The 18,328-nt window shown below is 42.2% G+C and overlaps 1 protein-coding gene across 1 annotated transcript in view; it reads right to left on the reverse strand.

The window, feature by feature from the left end:
- The window catches only part of STIMATE (STIM activating enhancer), a 36,073-nt gene extending 18,521 nt beyond the window's left edge, over nucleotides 1-17,552 (reverse strand). Inside the window, exons 1-2 of the mRNA XM_048315588.1 lie at nucleotides 17,351-17,552; nucleotides 1,406-1,454 (exon numbers count right to left, since the gene is read on the reverse strand). Coding sequence (XP_048171545.1) covers nucleotides 1,406-1,454; nucleotides 17,351-17,519 — 218 coding nt within the window. The 5' untranslated portion in view covers nucleotides 17,520-17,552. The remainder of the gene's footprint in view (nucleotides 1-1,405; nucleotides 1,455-17,350) is intronic.
- Between the last annotated feature and the right edge of the window lie 776 nt (nucleotides 17,553-18,328).

Consider the following 18,328-nt stretch of genomic DNA (forward strand, 5'->3'; position numbering starts at 1 on the left):
GCAAGCTTATGGCACAGACAAAAATAAAATCCTCATCATGTGCTTGTGGGCGAACAACTTAATAGTGACTAATGAGTCCTTTATCTACAGTATTTCACTTAAAAGCTAGCATATTTTTCACCTGAAAGCATGAAGTGGTTTCACTGAATTTTATCTATAGTGCAGAGCCCAGAACACACTGCAAAAGAATTCCAACCTTGACAGTATTATCTCCAAAGCAGATGATAAAGTCAGAGAGAAAACAGTTTGTTACTCAAAGGGAAAATATAAACCCCCACTTAGACAGTGATTCAGTATTGACTCCAGCTCTTACCATTCTTTTATCATCATCCTTTACACAAAACCAAAACTTTCAGTGGATGTTTCATTAAATGTAAATCAGAAGAATACTAACAAGAGTATTCTGCAGGCAGGAGTGTATTCTATGTATTATACAGAAAAACAACCATTTTGCCTGTTGTTTCCACATCTAAAAAGATCTAAACACCCCAACAGATCCAAATGACATTTTATGCCTGAATTCATCTACCCTCCCTGATAACTGTCTTGAACTTCAATCTCTTCATTCACTGCATGACACAGAAAGCAGTGTTGGAGATGAGGCAGGAAGCCAGTGAGTTACTTATCTAATCAGTACACCACGCTATACATAGCAATACTTGAGTCCCGGAACAAGATTCTTTGCTTAAAAATTAAGGGCTATCAGTGCACTTGTTAGAATTTCAGGCTGAGGTAGACTGTAGTACACAAAGTTTTTGTACTTATTTTTTCAATAAGATAAAGGTCGGTGTTAGCTTTGAGAAGCAGCATTGTATGAGAGGAATTTAAATCGCTGAAGTCTTGAACAAGTGGAATGGCAGCCTAACACACCAGTCTCAAAACTGGTGCATCTTATGTTGGCATTGCTTCAATCCAGTAACTCTTAAAATGTAATAAACACAAATACACTTTTTATACCTTGTATTTTTTATGGTTGATGTACTTGTATCTTTTATCACACTGTTTTCTATTTTATACATAGTAGGATACCTACAAAACATGGAATTTTATTTGAGCCCAGCTGAGATCTTCTGATAAGCTTATGCAAGTTTGTAGATGTTCAGGTGCATCTTAGGGCTACTCTAAGTTTCCATCTTCAGGAAGAAGCACAACTTGAAGCTTTATGTCTAAAAGCACATCTCTGCAGATTCCTGGAAGTGTTCAGTAAGAAATGTCTAGCCAGGAAACACACAGAAGGTAACCTGACTCATGCATTTTGGTAACTTTTTTGGTTCCTCACTGACAGTTACCAATTTCTTGTCATCACTTTTCTTTATTTTAGTCATCATACACAAACATCATCCCTTCAATTTCTAAAACATGCAAGAAGAAAAAGAAGTTAAGAATGAAGCATGCAGAAACTTACCATATCCTCCAGGGACGTCTTTCATGCTTTGGTTCTCTGAAGCGTTTTACTAGGGAGAAAAAAAAAAAAAAATCATTGAAGACAATCAGCAACTTCCAAAGCAACAAAAATACAGAAAAGTGAAAGCAAATAATCTGGCAGAAATGTGACATCCTTCAATGAATTGGATCTTTCACTACATCAAACTCCAAGGATCCATTTCTTAAGAAACTGTCTCCCTTCTGTCCCCTCTAAATTCCTAGAGCTCCATCCTCTGACTGCCAATATTCCTCACATGAAACAATAATCCACATCTGACCACCATTCCATTGGCCTGAGCTTTTACGACTGCCCATCCAGAAAATTTAATTTCCAACAGAAAAGCAGGTATCAGAAAGAGCTGTTTCTTTTCCTCACTGGAGACCCAAAGTCAAATTTGAAAGTATTTTCATAATATGGGGCAGTCTATAATATCAGAAAGAAATCAAGTGAATTAGTAGCAGGACAAATACATTCTCTGACAAAGTATCTCTATTTTGTGGGCAAACTGAATTACAAAAGGAAAGCAGAACAGATTTTCTTTTAGTCTGATAATCCCTTCACAAAAAGGTTGACAGTTGTTAACTTACTGAAAACTAAAAAAAATCACTATTAAAATTAATGACAACTATATACAAAGGCAAAAAAGTAGGTAAGTTTATCTATTGCAGTTTTAATGCAGTTTATAACACAAACTGTTTGGGCATCTGATAAAAAGCTCCTCTCATACCCTGCCCAGATACTTCCATGTATTTCCAACCCCTCCCAGGTCCATCAAGAAGGATCTAGATGACTCCTGAAGGAACAAGTGTAGGAAAGTAGAGGGACAAGGGGATAAAAGCAGTTGCTGATGTGTAAACAGTGACTGGTCCATACATTTGCACTGTCTGGTCTGCAGTTTGTCCCACTGTCTTAGGAAATGCCATTTCTAACTCCTTCTGGGCAAGAAAACCTTTTTTCCTGCTGGGAACACACACTCAGCCATGCCACAGGTCAGACCTGGGCAGGGGCTGTAGCAGCCTCACCTCTGCCAGATCTAGCCTAATATCCTAACACAGATTTATTCTTTAATACAGCTCCAAATACTAAATCCTTACACATCCCAAAGACAGACCAGAGATAACAAGGTAATGTGAAACCTTTCCACTAAGAATGGGTTTTACACATGGGTTTTACTTCCTTCTGCCCAAATTTCAGTACCACTCACCAGTTCCTTCAACACAAGTCTTGAAAAATAATTATTTAGGCTCTTATTTCAGAAATGATCTCTTATATTAAAATAAATAAGCCTTGATTCCCCGCCACCCCTTCAAATTGAAGAGATTCTGATTTAAGAGGCACAAACCATAGCAGGTAGAGTCAGCAAAATATCAACAGGTATTTTAACCTGCTTCTCCAGATATTAGTGATGAATTTCAGTTTAATATAGGATGCTCTGTGTACGTCATGCTTGCCCAGCTTAAAAGCCTTTAAACCACATTCTGGTTTCTGAACCAATCTTAACTTTTTCAAAAGTAAGGCAATTTTCCCCAAAACCAACTGTCCTCATAAAACCATTAAATAAATCACCTTCAAGGTGGAGGAGCAGCACTTTCAGGCTGTCAACCTGCCATCTCACTGTCACTGCTTCTGACAGCAGAGAGAAACTGATTCACCCCCATGAGAAATTAAAAAGTGACAAGACAAAAAGACTGTACATTTACACCAAAGATAAAGTTGTAATAGCAACATTTGCCAGCAGTTTTCCCTGTGAACAGCATGACACAAATATAAAACTTCTGTTAAAAATGAGCAACACTCAGCCAAGTTAACCAGTTTGTTATTTATTACAAGTCCTTCCCAGTCACATTATGGATTACTTTAATTAGTGGCACTTTTGTGTAACAACAGGAAGCCACAAAGCACCACAAAACAAGTGCAAGAAACAGAAGTTTCAACTTACTGTGGAGTTAGTGCAAGATGCTTTTCTGCAGACAAAATGGAATTAAACTGCTAAGGTGTGCCTGCTTTGGGCAGGGGTGAACTCCAAGCTTAGGCTGTTGTCTGTTATCGCTATGAAGTTGTGTAATGCCTGTGGATTCATTAATTTCTTTTAAAAATTCACAAAAATTCATTTTGGAAGAGGTTATTCAAAAGCAATTCAACTGAAAGCACTTCAAATTTTATCTGTACTGAGAAACAGACTTGAGACGGTTTGTGTTTCTCTGGCCAGTTCTAGAAACACAACATTTCACTTGAGTTAACATTAAACAGGAGAGCAAGCTTGGAAAGCCTGTCTTTTGGGAATGTACTGGCTGGCTGATCACACCACAAACTTCTATCCCCCCAAATTAAATGAGTAAAATCTTTAGGAGGTGCAACCTGATGAATATGTACCTGTACATTTGAAAGCCCAGTAGATCCACATGAAAGTGCTGTTTTCCCAGCCCAGCTCCTTGCAGCAGTGTCTGTGAGCATCAGGTGTTTCTGACAGATGCAGACACTACCAGGTACTTCCCAACACATCCCTGATAAAGAATCTGAGCCTTCCCAGTAACTACACTGAGCAAAAACCCAACAGACAACCACATTGGTAAGCTGAGGGTCCTCACCATGCTCGCTGTTAATACATTAATTTTGGAACCAAAAGCCAGCATGCTTTTTACAGAATCTTTATTGGCAATTTTTAAGCACCTATTAAATTGGGGAGGGGAAAGCAATTTTTACCCTTTCCCTCCCCCAAAAGAAGTCAGGATTGCTGTTCCCAGCCCCACTCCCGGTTTCTCTTGGCAGTCTCAGCACAAAGCCGGGCTCGTGCGTGTGTCAGCTGACAGATGGATCTCAATCTGCCGGCTCCTGCCTGCGAGGACGCGGTGCCGCTCCATATGCTCCAGCTCGGAGCTCCGCACTCGCACCAGCAACGACTCGCCAGAGTTAATATTAATTAACTAATAATGTTCAGAATTTCATGCTGAATTAAATGAAGAAAGAAGTGCTGCTTGTTTATACGTTCAGTGCCAGAATTTTTCAGGAAAGGAAATAAAAGCACTTCTGCCAACAAGTGTGTGAGCTGCCAGATGGACACATAATAGATAAGCATATAAGACACAGTATTGCTTATGCAAAATTCAAGTTCATTGAATTGTCTTCCCACTTCATTGAAATTCTAGGAATAATTAATGCCAGAGTGGAAGGGTTTCTAACACTTACTTTAACATAGCAGTTTTGCAATCAGAATTTCAGAAGACTCGTAGGGAAGAATAAAGGCCAGAACAGAGACAAGAAATAAAATAAAACCTCTCGAAATTGTCAATATGCAAAGCAACACTTGAAATTCAATCCAACCTTCCTCTCCTTCACCTCCTCAAGAAGTCCCACAGGAACTATTTTGCTGATGTGAAGTAACTTCAATATGGATTCAAGAACTCCAAGTTTCTGGATGGCTGCTCTTGTAGCAGCACAAAACTGGCTCATCTCACACCTTTGAAACATTTCTACGTATCATGCACTACGGCATTTCTTAGATGCAGGTTCTGGCAGTTCACAGTAAGAATCTTTCCAACTCCCGTAAAGATCAAAGATTTCTCCAGCTCATTAATTTGAAATTAAAAAAAAAGTAAAATCAACATGTTTGATGTCCTCTGCAGCTGCACTACAACAATACTGCTCTTCTGAGGAGAGAGATGGGAATTTCACCTGTGTTTCCAGGGCTTCTCAAAACTCTTTCAAAGATGGGTCACAGACAAAGCATGTGACTAAATGTTTCATTTCGTAAACCTCCTACACATTTCTGTCATCAGAAAAGAACAGCTGAGCTGGTCAAAGAGAAAAGGAGGAAAGGTTGGTGAGGATCATATTTACATGTCACATTCCCATTTCCTGACGTGTGTGGGCAGTTTCATCTGGGACGGAACTGCACCCTTCTCACAAGTGCACAGGCCACAGGAAACAGCCACAAGTTGCAGCCAGGGAAATTCTAGGGTCAAAGAAGTAAAAAATTTCCAATGGGAGCAATTAAACACTGCAACAAGTTGTCCAAAGAATGTCCAGTGACTTCAGTCTGATAGACCTTGAGAATTCCCACGGACAATGCTCCAAGCAAGGGGACATGGGCTGGCCCTGCTCTGAGGAGGTGGGAACAGGTGACATTTGGAGTCCCTTCCAAGAAATATTGGTCTGTAAGTCTAGAACTCATTTTTTCGTGATCTGATGCTTAAAAAGTTCCAAGATTTGAACCAATTATCAAAGGACTAAAGTAGGGCTAACTGAAAATCAGACACACACATATGCAGAGGGACAGAATTTAACAGTGAGAAATCTGCTGTAGCTTGAGCTTCCCAAATAACGTGTTTGCAACCAGACAGATCCTCCAACACAGCCCTCACAGTGCAAGACTGCTGGGATCTGCAGGCTACTTTGGTATTGATTCAGATGATTTCCAGCACTCACAACAATTATTACAAGTTTCCTGTACAAGGCTGCTTTGCTCACTGAGTGTGGAGTAACAGCTGAAGTTACACCAAGCAGTAGCACCCGAGCTTGGAATTGGATGCAGATTTTCATACGGCCACTCTCAGAGAATGGCACTATTTTCAGAACATTTGGTTATCAGACCATATGCCTCACAAATTTGAACCTGCAAATTCTAACCCTGTAAAAAACTTGTAAAGTCAACTACATATGCAGGCCAGATTTTTATTTTTTAAAATTCTATTTAGGAAGACTTTGAAAAACACTGTTCTACTTGTTAGTATCAACACTTTTCCCACAACAGTGGGAACCACGTCTGTTCTGAACAAAGCATATGCACACTAATAATTCCTGGAAATTCACATGACTATGGAATGACAACTACCAGCGAATTTCATGTTATTTGTGATCTTTATCATTAACTTGAACTTATCTCACTTTACTGTTAAAGCAAAGCATTTAAGAGGCTTTTCTTGCCATTCCACTTTTCCCCCCTTCCCATTATTTTCTTGGTACCAGCAAAATGAGAATAAGTAATTACATGAGATTACATAGATTTCCCCAAAACAGAATTTTTCTTTTTAGAATTAACTATGCAAGAAACAACATGCCCAATGAGAACAGGCTACAATGATGCCTTACAAAAAATATGTAGGTGTATAAACCATGTATCACTCAGTTGCCAAAAGCTTTTGTGACACTTATGAGCTCAGCATCTCCCCAGTATCAAAGTCAAAAAAAAAAAAAAAAAGGAATTCTGTGTGCATCTGTTTTAAGAGAGGTAATAAACATGATTGCAAAAAAGACCAAAAGAATCAGTGTTTTTGGTGCGCTGCTCATTTCTCCAGCCCAAAAATGCACTATGCTCTTGGCAATTCAATTTTTGCCCTACTGGAAATTCTTCCTTCTACTCCTGTGTCCCATTAGCTACATGCCCAAATGCAGCACACCCTGACAGTCTGCTGCTTATTTCCCTACATAAGGGCCCCAGAATTCTACATTATATTTTTGCTTAAGGACCCAGACTTCTCCACACTTGAGACACCCATTATACTGAAGCAGAAATTATACTGGACTAGAACTCATTTCCAGTGATATTACTGCATTGGAGAAAGACACCATGAGCCATGGTTTCTTCATGATGAAAAAGTTATGGAATAACTCACTCAAGGGAAAATTTTATTCTAGTCAATATTAGACTGACATACTATGAAGTGCATGAGCCCCCAGCTTTGCTGCCCAGCAAAAAGGATTTTTAAAACCTCTGTAAGACAGAAAACAGTATTAGTCACGTGAGTACCCAAACCCTTTCTTAATTCTACTGTGCCCTTGGCCTTAATGATTCTGTAGTGTAATTAAAAACTGGTCCATTAAAGATGGTCACCCAGGGAGAAACTTTATACAAAGCTGGACAAATGAAGTTTAATGACCCAGCCAGTTGGTTATTCAAGGACACATCACACTAAAGATGCTGTGTCTGGACAGCCACGAGGTACCTGCAAACCACAGATCTTATCCCAGCCTCTCTGTTCCACTGGCAGCAGTGATGATAACATTGTGGTTAAGGCAGCAAAACCTTTGTGGGCCTGACTGGCACTTTTGTCAGAGCAGAGAACAAGGGGCTCTGTTTTACTGCAAAGTTAAACACACCAGTGCCAAGCATCCATCAAGCCCAGCTATCTCATGACCTGGGCTCTTTTGTCTAAGCACAGATGACATGACATGACTGAAAACAAGGTGTCAGCACTGGATTTCACATTATTTATCAAATGGGCAGAAGTGCTTGCTGGATAAATGCTGGTGAAATAAAGTAACTGAAGTTACCTTTGTAAAAACATTTACTTCCTATCTGCTTCCATGACCAGCTAAAAACCTACCTGTAAATTTTGTCTTTACAAAGGTTTAGTGAGAGCTAAAACTTTATAGTCATTCTGTAGGGAATGGCTATCACAAAGTAAAGCTCCCCTTGACAGAGCAGGGGAGGAGAGGACAAATCATGATCAGGAAAAGAACCTTAAATACTGCTATATGAGCTTTGGAATAAATCAGATGATTCTGCTGCTTCAGAAAAGGCAGCCAAATGCATTACATGAGGCTGGTGGGTTTTTTATTCCTAACATGTACGTACTTTAAGCTCCAAAAAATTTTGCTAAATCCTTAGCTTGTACAGATTGGTTGTGGGAGACACAAATAAATCATATTACCTGCATAAAACTCAGCCTAAGACAATTTCAGCAAGACTGATCTCGTGGATCCTGGTAGCACATGACAGTGTGGCTCTGACAGACGCATTAACTTGGCTGTCAATAAAGGAAACAAATACGTCTTAGCAGAGCCAGCAGCCCAGACACACCACATCAACAGCCATTGTCATGAAGCTTTTTTCCTTTTTTTTAAAGGTAAAGCTTACTTTTAAAACAGCTGAACTAACTTAGCAGAGAAAGAATTAGACACAACTTCTCAGTTTTGATTGCTAACCTATTTGCTGTCTCCCCAGAGAGAGCAGCACTTTAAAAGTCATAAAATGCAACTACACACACCCTGTAAACAGAAGCATCCAGCCCTCAGCTTCCCAAAAGCCATGACAATGCCATGGCAATACTAAAAATAAAGGGCTGCAAGTAACTGCTTTAAGAACTCTAAGGTAAATAGCACAAGTAGCTTAGGAAATATTTATCCAAATAATAAAGTTAAAAGCCACAATTCAGTCTTAAGAGACAGGCATTTGTTATCTTTGCATTTAGCATACACAGCACTGCTGGGTCAAGGTATGCTCTGTTTGAAAGTCATAATAAATCACAGTTTCCCAGCACTTTCAGAGACAGATGCATTTGCTATTCTGTTTCTTCAGCAGGTACGAGATAGTTAAAGCAAAGCAAATCTAAGCTTCCAGTGGAAATGCCTGTGAGACTGGCTTTAGAAAGTTAATACAGATCCCTCTTGCAAACATTTTTATACTCTGAATCAGGTATCATTAAACAACTACTAAATGAAAAAGGAAGGTTGCTAGAAAAACAGCTGTACCATTCCTGTCATGCTATACAAGCACCCAGTGAAGACTGAAAAACACAGCCTACTGTGTTCAAGTGGATTTTTTTTCTCTGTTAGAAATCAGAACCATTTGGGAAACATGAATTATTTAGTACAAAACAAATAGAATCAATCCATATTAATGTGCACTAAGCAGCAATTTACGATTCACAACACCATTTTCACGTACAGCATTCACAAGATCACTCAATAATACATGAAGCTTTCTGAACGTTATTAGTATGACAACAGATATCAATGAACTTTAAGTCATTCAAGCTGGTTGTTTTAAATCAGCTCTTGGGAACAGGCAGAACTGCCAAAGCACAACTTCAAACTCAATCACCATTCATTAAAATATTAAGCAAGGCAGAAACTGGAACAGTTTTAAAAGCAGAAAGCAAACCTGAAATATAAGTTCAGATACAATAACGATGTAAAAGGAAAACTGTAAAAACTTTGTAAAAACAATAAAACAGCAAATATGTTAAATCAAGGAGGCCAAAGGTAGATATAAACTGTATGTTCAGAGGCTGTTTAAATTCTAAAGAGCTTTGCTTACCAGATTCAATCTTTCTAGGCTGAAACTATCAAACAAAGAAAGCATTTAAGTCCTGCGTATATAAAATAACATACGCTGTTAGTCACACCACCTGCCTCAAAGCAAGGAAGGTGTGCTGGAAGATGTTGAATAGCAGCTTCTCCAGCACCAGGAAGGAAGTAAAAGTGATTATTCTAAAAAGGAACTAAAATTTTAGGGGAATGGTTGGTCTTAGAAGCTGGGGGTAGCCAAAAACGTGATAGAAGGTAAAATGACTGAAAACTTATCAAAACGTATCAAATTACAAAAAATGTTTGATTATTATTAAAAAAAAAAAAAAAGGTGCAACATCTAGAGGAAAGAAATCATAAAACCCAGAAAAAACCAAGTTTAGTAACTTCCTTGACATGACTTTCTCCTGCTGTAGCTCTGCACGTCTGGGAACTAACTCACACCTGGAACTATGAATCTGAACCTTGAAGAGTGAGCTATGAGGAATTTGAACTGTAAATCCATTTTAGCTCATTTTCATTCTCAACCTTCCTTACATATGACAACAAATATATATAAAATGTGTGATCAGGGTAAGTGGCAGAAAAACAGGTCTTCAGTATCATGACCATCACTGTGAACAGGTTTAGTTATTCTTGACTAAACCCTAAAACCTCATCCCCACACCACATCACCAGCAAAGGCAGACTCATGCAAGCTCTGAGCTTGTTTTCAGTTTGCCAGAGATTTAACAAACTGAGTTTCACAGGGAATAATTTTTGCTGAGAACAAGAAATCTTTGAGAATGCAAAGAATTTCCTACCAGTAGGCATGAGAAAGCAGACCTGATTTTTCACTTCATCAACAAAATCCACACAGATAAGACCTTGTTAAATACCACTTTAAGAATGCAAACTTCATTAACCATGAAATTAATATCACCACAGAACGCAAAACTGCACCCTGTGTGTCTGTACAAATCAGCTCCTTACAGATTTAATTATAAAACACTGGTAAAGAAGACATTCACTATGCACTTTAGAGTTAAACACCAGTCTAGCTAACAGCCCAGAAGTTCATCCTAATTAAACACAGCTTCAGAGTTTCTCGATAATTTATCATTTTAACAGTTTACAAATGTCAGCATAACTTATCCTTTTTCCTAAGCATTTCATAATGTGAATGACATGTGTAATTGTACTTAGAACAATCTTATTATGGGGCCTACAACTACATCCAGCAATCAGCTGAGTAATAAGAAAATGTAACACTTTCTGAGCCAGCAAGACAAAGTAGGGCATCAGACCTAATAAAAAGAGACTTACAGATTGCAGATTATTTGTCTAAATTGGGGCCTTATTTTAATTGTCTTAACTTTTACTGGCATGGCATTTCAAGGACACTTAGTGACAGCAAAATACTAATGACCTGACATGATCAGGACATGAGGACCAATAAAGTGCTATTACCATCTATGGCAACTAAGAATTGGACATCTTGCAAGCAGTTTTAATAGAAAAACAGGTTATTTCCTTCACTTAAAAAGGATCAGCTGAGCAGTTCCCAACCCTATTATTACTTGCTTTTATACAGCATGAAATTTGTCAGCAAGATTTGCCTTTTTCTGGAGAGTTCACAATGGACAGAATTTATTCCACATAGATGTTCCATATGTTAAAGAGTACTACAATCTTAGCATGGTAAAAGAAAGTAATTTACTTTGCTAATTTAGCCAGGGTTGGACTTCTTTCTTCTTCTACAGCTCAAAGTGCATCTCTCCTATTTGTCTCAAGCACGGCTCAGGATGTCACAGAGGCACTGGAAGGGCTGATGATTCATTTAAAACAAACAAGCAGCAGCAATGCTACATGGCTGCAAGCGATACCTCACCATCTGGGGATAAGGAAACACTGGATCATTGTAAGGCACAATTTACTAGGCCGTGACCAAAGTGACCTCACAGGGCTTTTCCAAGTCCTGCAGCTACAAGCAGACAACCTACACACCAACAGCTACTGCAGTGCACTGCGATACCGATCGTCACTAATTGCCATGGAATGGGCCCGAAGGAGGAAGAGAATGACACATATTTCTACTACCATCACCCCATCCTGTTTCCTCCCTGGCCCCCAGCCAGCCGGGAGGGAGCTGCCTCAGCCCTTCACTGCCAGGCGGCCAAGCCCTCGGCGGACTGTGGGTCAGGTTAGCGCGTCCCTCCGTCCCTGCATGCCTGCAGCGATGCCGAACCCCCGGCTCTGACCCCGGGCCCGGCTCGCTGTCGGGCGGGGGGCGGCTGTGACCCGGCCAGGGCTGCCCGCGGAGCTGTCCAGGGTCCTGCCCCGACCCCGCCACCCGCGAGTCCTGCTGCTCCCCGGGGAGCTTTTGTCACCTCCTGCTTTTAAAAAATGCTCTCCCAAACCTCGCCTTCTGTCACAGTTCAACAGCACATCTTACTAGTCTTCCTCTACCTGCAGAGGGATTCATCTTCGCTGCTGCGATACCCAAGAGTGCTCCTTAAACTCATTCCCAAGCACACATTGGAATGCCAGCTCTGCATTTACCTGGCAAGTCACCAGGAGCTTGCACTTGTGAAAGTTCTAGGAAAATGAACAAAGTGCGTTTTGCATCGCGTGTTCTGGTGTGCAAGTACAACGCTGTTCATATTTTCATAACTAGGAATGTTCCCATTTGTGATTTGAAACTTCTGTGTGAGACAAGTTTTGATATCAGACACACAAAGGACCCTGCTGAGGGGGCCTCAGGAATTCATGTAAACACACGCTGCGATCACTCAGAGCAAATACATTCAAGGATGCAGCATTATCAAGCCGGAATAATATAAAATCTTTTGAAGAAATGCTTTTATTAATAAAGTTAGCAGGCCACTGCCCAGCATCTTAGGAAATGCCATGCAGAATAAACTAGTTGCTGTTTCTCAGAGGTCTGTGCTTCACGGCTGATGTTAGAGAATATAAAATGTTCGTAATTTCTAAGTCTGCTCAAGCAGAAAGAAAATTGCTATAGAAAACTACTAAATCATATGGTTTACACCTTTTGTATCCAGTAGCTTATTTTATGCTGTTTTGTTAAAGGCAACTGGAATTACTTTTAATTCCTTCTCCCCAGAACATTATTCCCATAAAATTACTCCCTTACCTTCATGCAAATATGAAATAATTCCTCTGAAAAGCACATTTTTGCGAAGGCATTTCAAATTCTACTAAATTACCTACTTAGATAGCTTATTATGTGAAAAAGCATGTCTTCTCCTTGGACAGCTTTTTAAGGGGGAAAACCTTGCTGTAAAGTTAACTAGCATTAAGGATATAGTCTCAAGGTATTTCCTTTAAGGTACTGTAAGCAAAGAGAGGACCTTACAATATAGATAGTATATTTTATTAGAATGGTTTCTTTTTGTTTCATCTGTCACTCTCACAGCAAACTTACCTAGTCAATTATTCACTGCACCTGTACCCAATCATTCCACTATTGTAAACCCTTCTCAGCCTCAGTACAGACATAAACTGTAACAAAGCCATAAAAAGGGAACAGACTCCCACACTCTGGTCTCCTTTACAGCATATTTTTATTTTCCTCACAGATAGACATAAACCTTCTACATGTAGAGAACCAATTGACTCCTCTATTTCAATAACTCATCAATACAACTCACATCTGATTTCTCAGCCATTCCTAAGCAGCCCAGAACAAACACTGCCACACTCTGATAAGGTACCAGTCTTCTGACAAACAAGCTTAGTAAATAAACTACTTAAAACATTTTGTCAGACAGGGTAAAGGAATGGGCAGTGGGTTTTTCCCTATCCCTTTTCCAGGTTTGGGTAATAAAAATGGAGTTAATTAAACCTACGCCTAATGTCATACATGTATGAGAATACCATGCCAACATCCCTCTCTTATCATTCACTACCAATAAAAGCCCAACCACAGAATGCTCAGAAGGTGCTTGCAATTACTCACAGAACACATGGTATTATACTAAAGTATTTAAAACCAGCTTCGTGGCATCAGGAAATAAACACAAATATTGCACCAAGGAACCTCAAACACCTAAACAGCAAAGCCATCATTTTAAATCAAGATCCTTATGAAATAAGAAAAAAATATGATAGCAGCAAACTTTGAAAAAAATCTTATCTTTGGCCTAGTGACCTGCAGCATAAACATACATTTATTCCATTGAAGGAAACTCATTAAGACTTCCTGTTATGAAGTGGCTTGGCTTAAATAAACCAGGGTGAAAAACAAACGTGTACGTAAGGCCAGAGGGATGAGAACAAAACCAAACAATACGCTTAAAACCAGCAGGCTAACAGGCTTGAGAGTTAGTGACCAGAGTCCAAGAGGGCTGCCAGTCCAAGCAGACTTGCCAAAATGAGGCGGTTTTTTATCAGCTAGTTCCCTTGGATAGGGAGTGAGAGCCTGCGGTCAGGAGAGACCCAACAGAAGTCGTCTCACCCAACTTCAGTTCAGCTTTTTGTGTACTGGAACTACTGTAGCATCTGGGTGAAAGTGTTTCACACATCTTTAGCCTCACAGCTGAGCAGTAAAATTAATTCACAGTAATTAAAAACAACACACAGGTGGGCTCCGATAGTATTAGGTATATTCACTACTGATTCAGGCATCAGGAAAGGATCTCCCTGCACACACTTCACATCAAGAACAGGAGGGTACAGTTTGGAATCAGAGAGACTAGGGAGTGGATTTGTGAAGCCTTAACTTACAACAATAAAAACCACATGCAAACTTCTACTATTTTAAGGGGGATAGGGAAGCTCCCATATAAACTCAGGATAGATGATCACCAGCTAAAGCACCTTCTACAAGAAAAAGATTAGGGGGTTGTGACAGGTTGTATCTGAATCTAAAAAAAACCCAGAAGGAAGTCACTCATTTAAATGGTAGGGTGAGGTGAGTGAGTGAAACTGATCCTCATTCCCTGTGTTTCAGAACAGGAAGGCAAGAGCTACAAAGAAAAGGAAACCTAGGAATTAATTTCAAATGAACATTTTGTCAGCTCAAAGCGAGAAATTCACTGTTTCTGTCACTTCTTGGTTGTGCCAATTCAGTAGTGAGGGAACAGTGGTAGGCTGATAATGTGCCTGGGGCAAAAGCCTTTCCTACAAGTACCAGAAGACAGCCACAGCAGGGCAGTTCCCACGCTCCTCCTGGCAGAGAGCCACCACATCTTCCATGAACTAAAAACCTGATTCTTAACACATTTTAGCCTTTAAAATACGAAGTTTGAATGATGTCATTGGCAGGTCAGCTGACAGCACAGCTTTACAGCACCTGAACACGGGTATGAACAAAAACGTGGCACACTGGAGTGTCAGACCTTAAATTATTTTGCTTTAAGAATCATCCTTCAGTTATTTGTACATGAACATCCAGCAGTGAGGCACAGAAAAGGTCCTTCTTCTCTTACAGCTTATGTTTAAAAATATTTTCTTTTTTTCCACTGAATGCAGGCATGGTAAAATTAATCTAGAAAAGGGCACGTCTGGGTCAGCCTTTGATTTAGCCACTCACCAAAATTTCTTATTCTTTACCTGTCAAATCGAATATTTTTCAAAGAAAGATAGTTTCTGTGCATAAAGAGCAATTGCGCAATGTACCTCTGGTGCCATTACTTTAATTTCTTTTACTACAGAGGGTTCAGTACCTTTAATCACAACCAAAGTATTAGAACATCTTCTTCTAGTGTTTCCTTTCAAAAAAAAAAAAGAAGACAAGTGACTTCCTCCTTATTAAATTTAAATACCAGACAGTCATGGGTCTTCAGTTCTTTTATTTTTTACAGACAAGAGCTGGAGAAATGATACAGCTGCACACAGAGAATTACCACTGTTCCAAAGGCACCTGACTGCAGTCACAAATCTCAAGCAGCCCCTGCCACTTGTTTCTCCCTCAGCACCAGCACCTCTCTTGTGCCAGACAGCTACAGGACCAGAGCTACTCCAGCCTAAAAGCAACCACAACTCCTCATTTATTTTTCTTGCTGTGTCAGTCCTGTGATCCAGCTCCAGCAGCTGTGTCATCCCTCCTGCCCCAGCAGCCCAGGGACAGGAACAGCTGTGTAGGTGCCCAGATGTTTGCTAAGGTCATGCTCTCCCTCCGTTCTCAGCCACAAGTTCCTGCTTCGCTGTCACATCAAGTCCCATTTGTTGAGGAAACTTTAAAGGGTTTGGTACAACACACCAGGTGTTTTGCATATGACATAAAAAGGCTAGGAACATTCAGACAAACAGAATTTTTGCACAAAACAGCCCCTAACAGAGAGAGAACTGCTCTTGTACCAGTGTAATAGGCCCACACGGCATCACCAGCTTCTCCTCCTGCTCAGGGAGAGGCACAAAACACTGTGGAAGAATACGTGTCTGTCAAAGCTGGGACAAACATACCTGTCCCTCTGTTTCTGAATAGATGCACCTTTAAGAATGATAAGTTGCTATGTTTTTGCTCTAATCTCCTTTGGACAAAGACTCCTTTTCTCACCAGTACATTGCGAGGACTGGCTGGCTTCCTTCCACTCCCTTCCGCCACAACTGCATCAACGGTCTCCTCACAGCTCATGGTTTAACAGTACCTAACCCAAGTCAGAAAGTGCAGCCAACAACGAGGTTTTCATTTTTCTTGTCTTCACTTAGTCCAGTGTTACTGTAGAATGCATAAAGAAAAAAAGATACCATCCTGACAACTAACATCTGTAGTTCTTCATCTTTTTATGCTCAATCCATAAGAATTACCTATTTGTATCCCTTAAATTTAAAACCAACACTGTGTACCCATCACCTTCTTACACAGACATACTCCTGTTTGGAAACTGCTAAAACTTCTGATTATGAGGCTGCAGTCACTGACCAAATGCTACACCAGTGATTACTGCTGCCCTTCTGCCACAGGATGACAGCTACACACATAGCTTTTAGAAGAGCAGTGTAATTGTTAATAGTGACTGAGACACTAAGGCATGCAAATGTCTGAGTTAACCATAATAGTGTGACAGCAGCAGGAAAAGGCATCAGTGCAATTCTAATGTAAACAGGATATTGGTCTTTAGATCAAACTGCAAAACACGTCTGCAAAACATGTTCTCTTTTCCCTCTCCCACTTTTTGCTACTAGCAAGGTCACAGTCAGCTGAGTAATAGCACTGGGCTTCTTTTCCCCTCCTCAACCCAAAGGATACTGACTAGACCACGGGATAGAGTCAAATCCACCAGAACTGTTTCACGTTGTTGTGACTCCCTCACCACAGGGCTGGAGCCACCACAGACCTTCCTTGCCTTTCCACCACAAAAAAAGCAGTGTAAGGAGCTGCTGCCCATCAGCTGAGCTCTTGTCAGCGGCCACACAGCTCTCGGGCTGCTCCAGCTCCCAGGAATGGCCCTCCAAGGAAGCGAGGCACGACCGAAACAAAGTGCGACTTTGCTGCTGGTGACATGACAAGGTGCACCTGCAGTAAAACTGCTCAGCCAAACCCGTGACTTCTGTACATCCCAAACCCGAGCGGCTCCGCACACACCACCTCCTCCTGCTGGCAGTATTCCAAACAGAACACACACCCACCCATAAATTCTATCAGCACGGGTGCAACATTAGGAAGGCAAGTTTGAGAAAGCGAAAGGACTTGAGCCACCGCCTCTGAGGCCTCCCCGCACGGCCCCGCTCCGCCTCACCCGGCACCCACAAAGCGCTGCCGGCGGCTGCGCCCCCCGAGGCCGCCGCGGCCCTTCCGAACCCTCCCCGGCCGGGAGCCCGGGACTGCCCGACCCTTCCCGGGACGGCCTCGGGGCAGCGCGGCCACGGCACCGCTAACGACCCCGACCCGTCCTCGGGCCCGCCCCGCCCGCTCCCCGCCAGGCCGGAGGCCGCGGCCCCGCCACTCACGCATGAGGGTGCTGAAGGCCACGACGCCCAGGAGCCCCTGCAGAAAGATGCCGAATCTGTCCATGAGGGCGCCGTTCTCGCAGCCGCGGTCCCCGGGCCCCGCCGCCCCGCCGGGCCGCGGGGTGCCGGCGGTGAGGCCGAGGCTGCCGTTGGGCGGCGGCGCCCCCATGGCGAGGCCCGGCCGGCGCCCTCAGCGGCGCATGGCGGCCGTGCCGGCCCCGCTGCCGCTCCGCCCCGCTGCCTGCGCTCCCTGCCCGCCCCGCTCCCCGGCCGGCACCGCCCCTCGGCCCGCCCAGCCCTCAGCGCTCCGCCCGCGACAGCGACAGAGACCGGCCCTCGGGAGAGGGTTCTGGCCCCGCGTCCCCGGGAGCAGGGGGTTCAGCCCCAGGGCTGCCCCGCTGCGCTTGGGCAGAGCCGGCCGAGGAGCACGGTAGAGGAGTGTCCGGTGCTGCGGGCAGCCGCCAAACGCTGTCTGGCTCCGGCATCCAAACACTGGCTCCAGCATCCAAACGCTGTGTGGCTCCGGCATCCAAACACCGGCTCCAGCATCCAAACGCTGACTGGCTCCGGCATCCACCCCCATTTCTAAACCGCGCCACAGCCGTGAGGAATCCCTGGGTCAGAACCACAGCACCCGAGGCTTTGCACAGCCCAGGGTCAGGCAAGGCTGCTATCACTCTAGAAAATTATGATCTGGGTTCTTTAGCAAAAATGTTTCTTCCTTTATAAAGGACAACCCCCAGCCCAATGGATTAAACAAAACATGTCAGCACTTTCATTTGGGAAACTGTGAAACTGGACCTGTTGGCCAGTGAGCCTTGACTGGCCCCATTGTGCCATACCCCTCTTCATCCTCACCAGCTAGAACTGCATCAATTTCAATTTAGGTTCTTATTTTTAGTGCAGGATCAACCCAGGTCATGTTGCATTGTACTGCTTTCTTAGAAAATTCAATTTCTTTAAATATTTTAAAATCCC

Source organism: Corvus hawaiiensis, chromosome 11 (genome assembly GCF_020740725.1).
Source record: "Corvus hawaiiensis isolate bCorHaw1 chromosome 11, bCorHaw1.pri.cur, whole genome shotgun sequence".
Classification (NCBI taxonomy): Eukaryota; Metazoa; Chordata; class Aves; order Passeriformes; family Corvidae; genus Corvus; species Corvus hawaiiensis.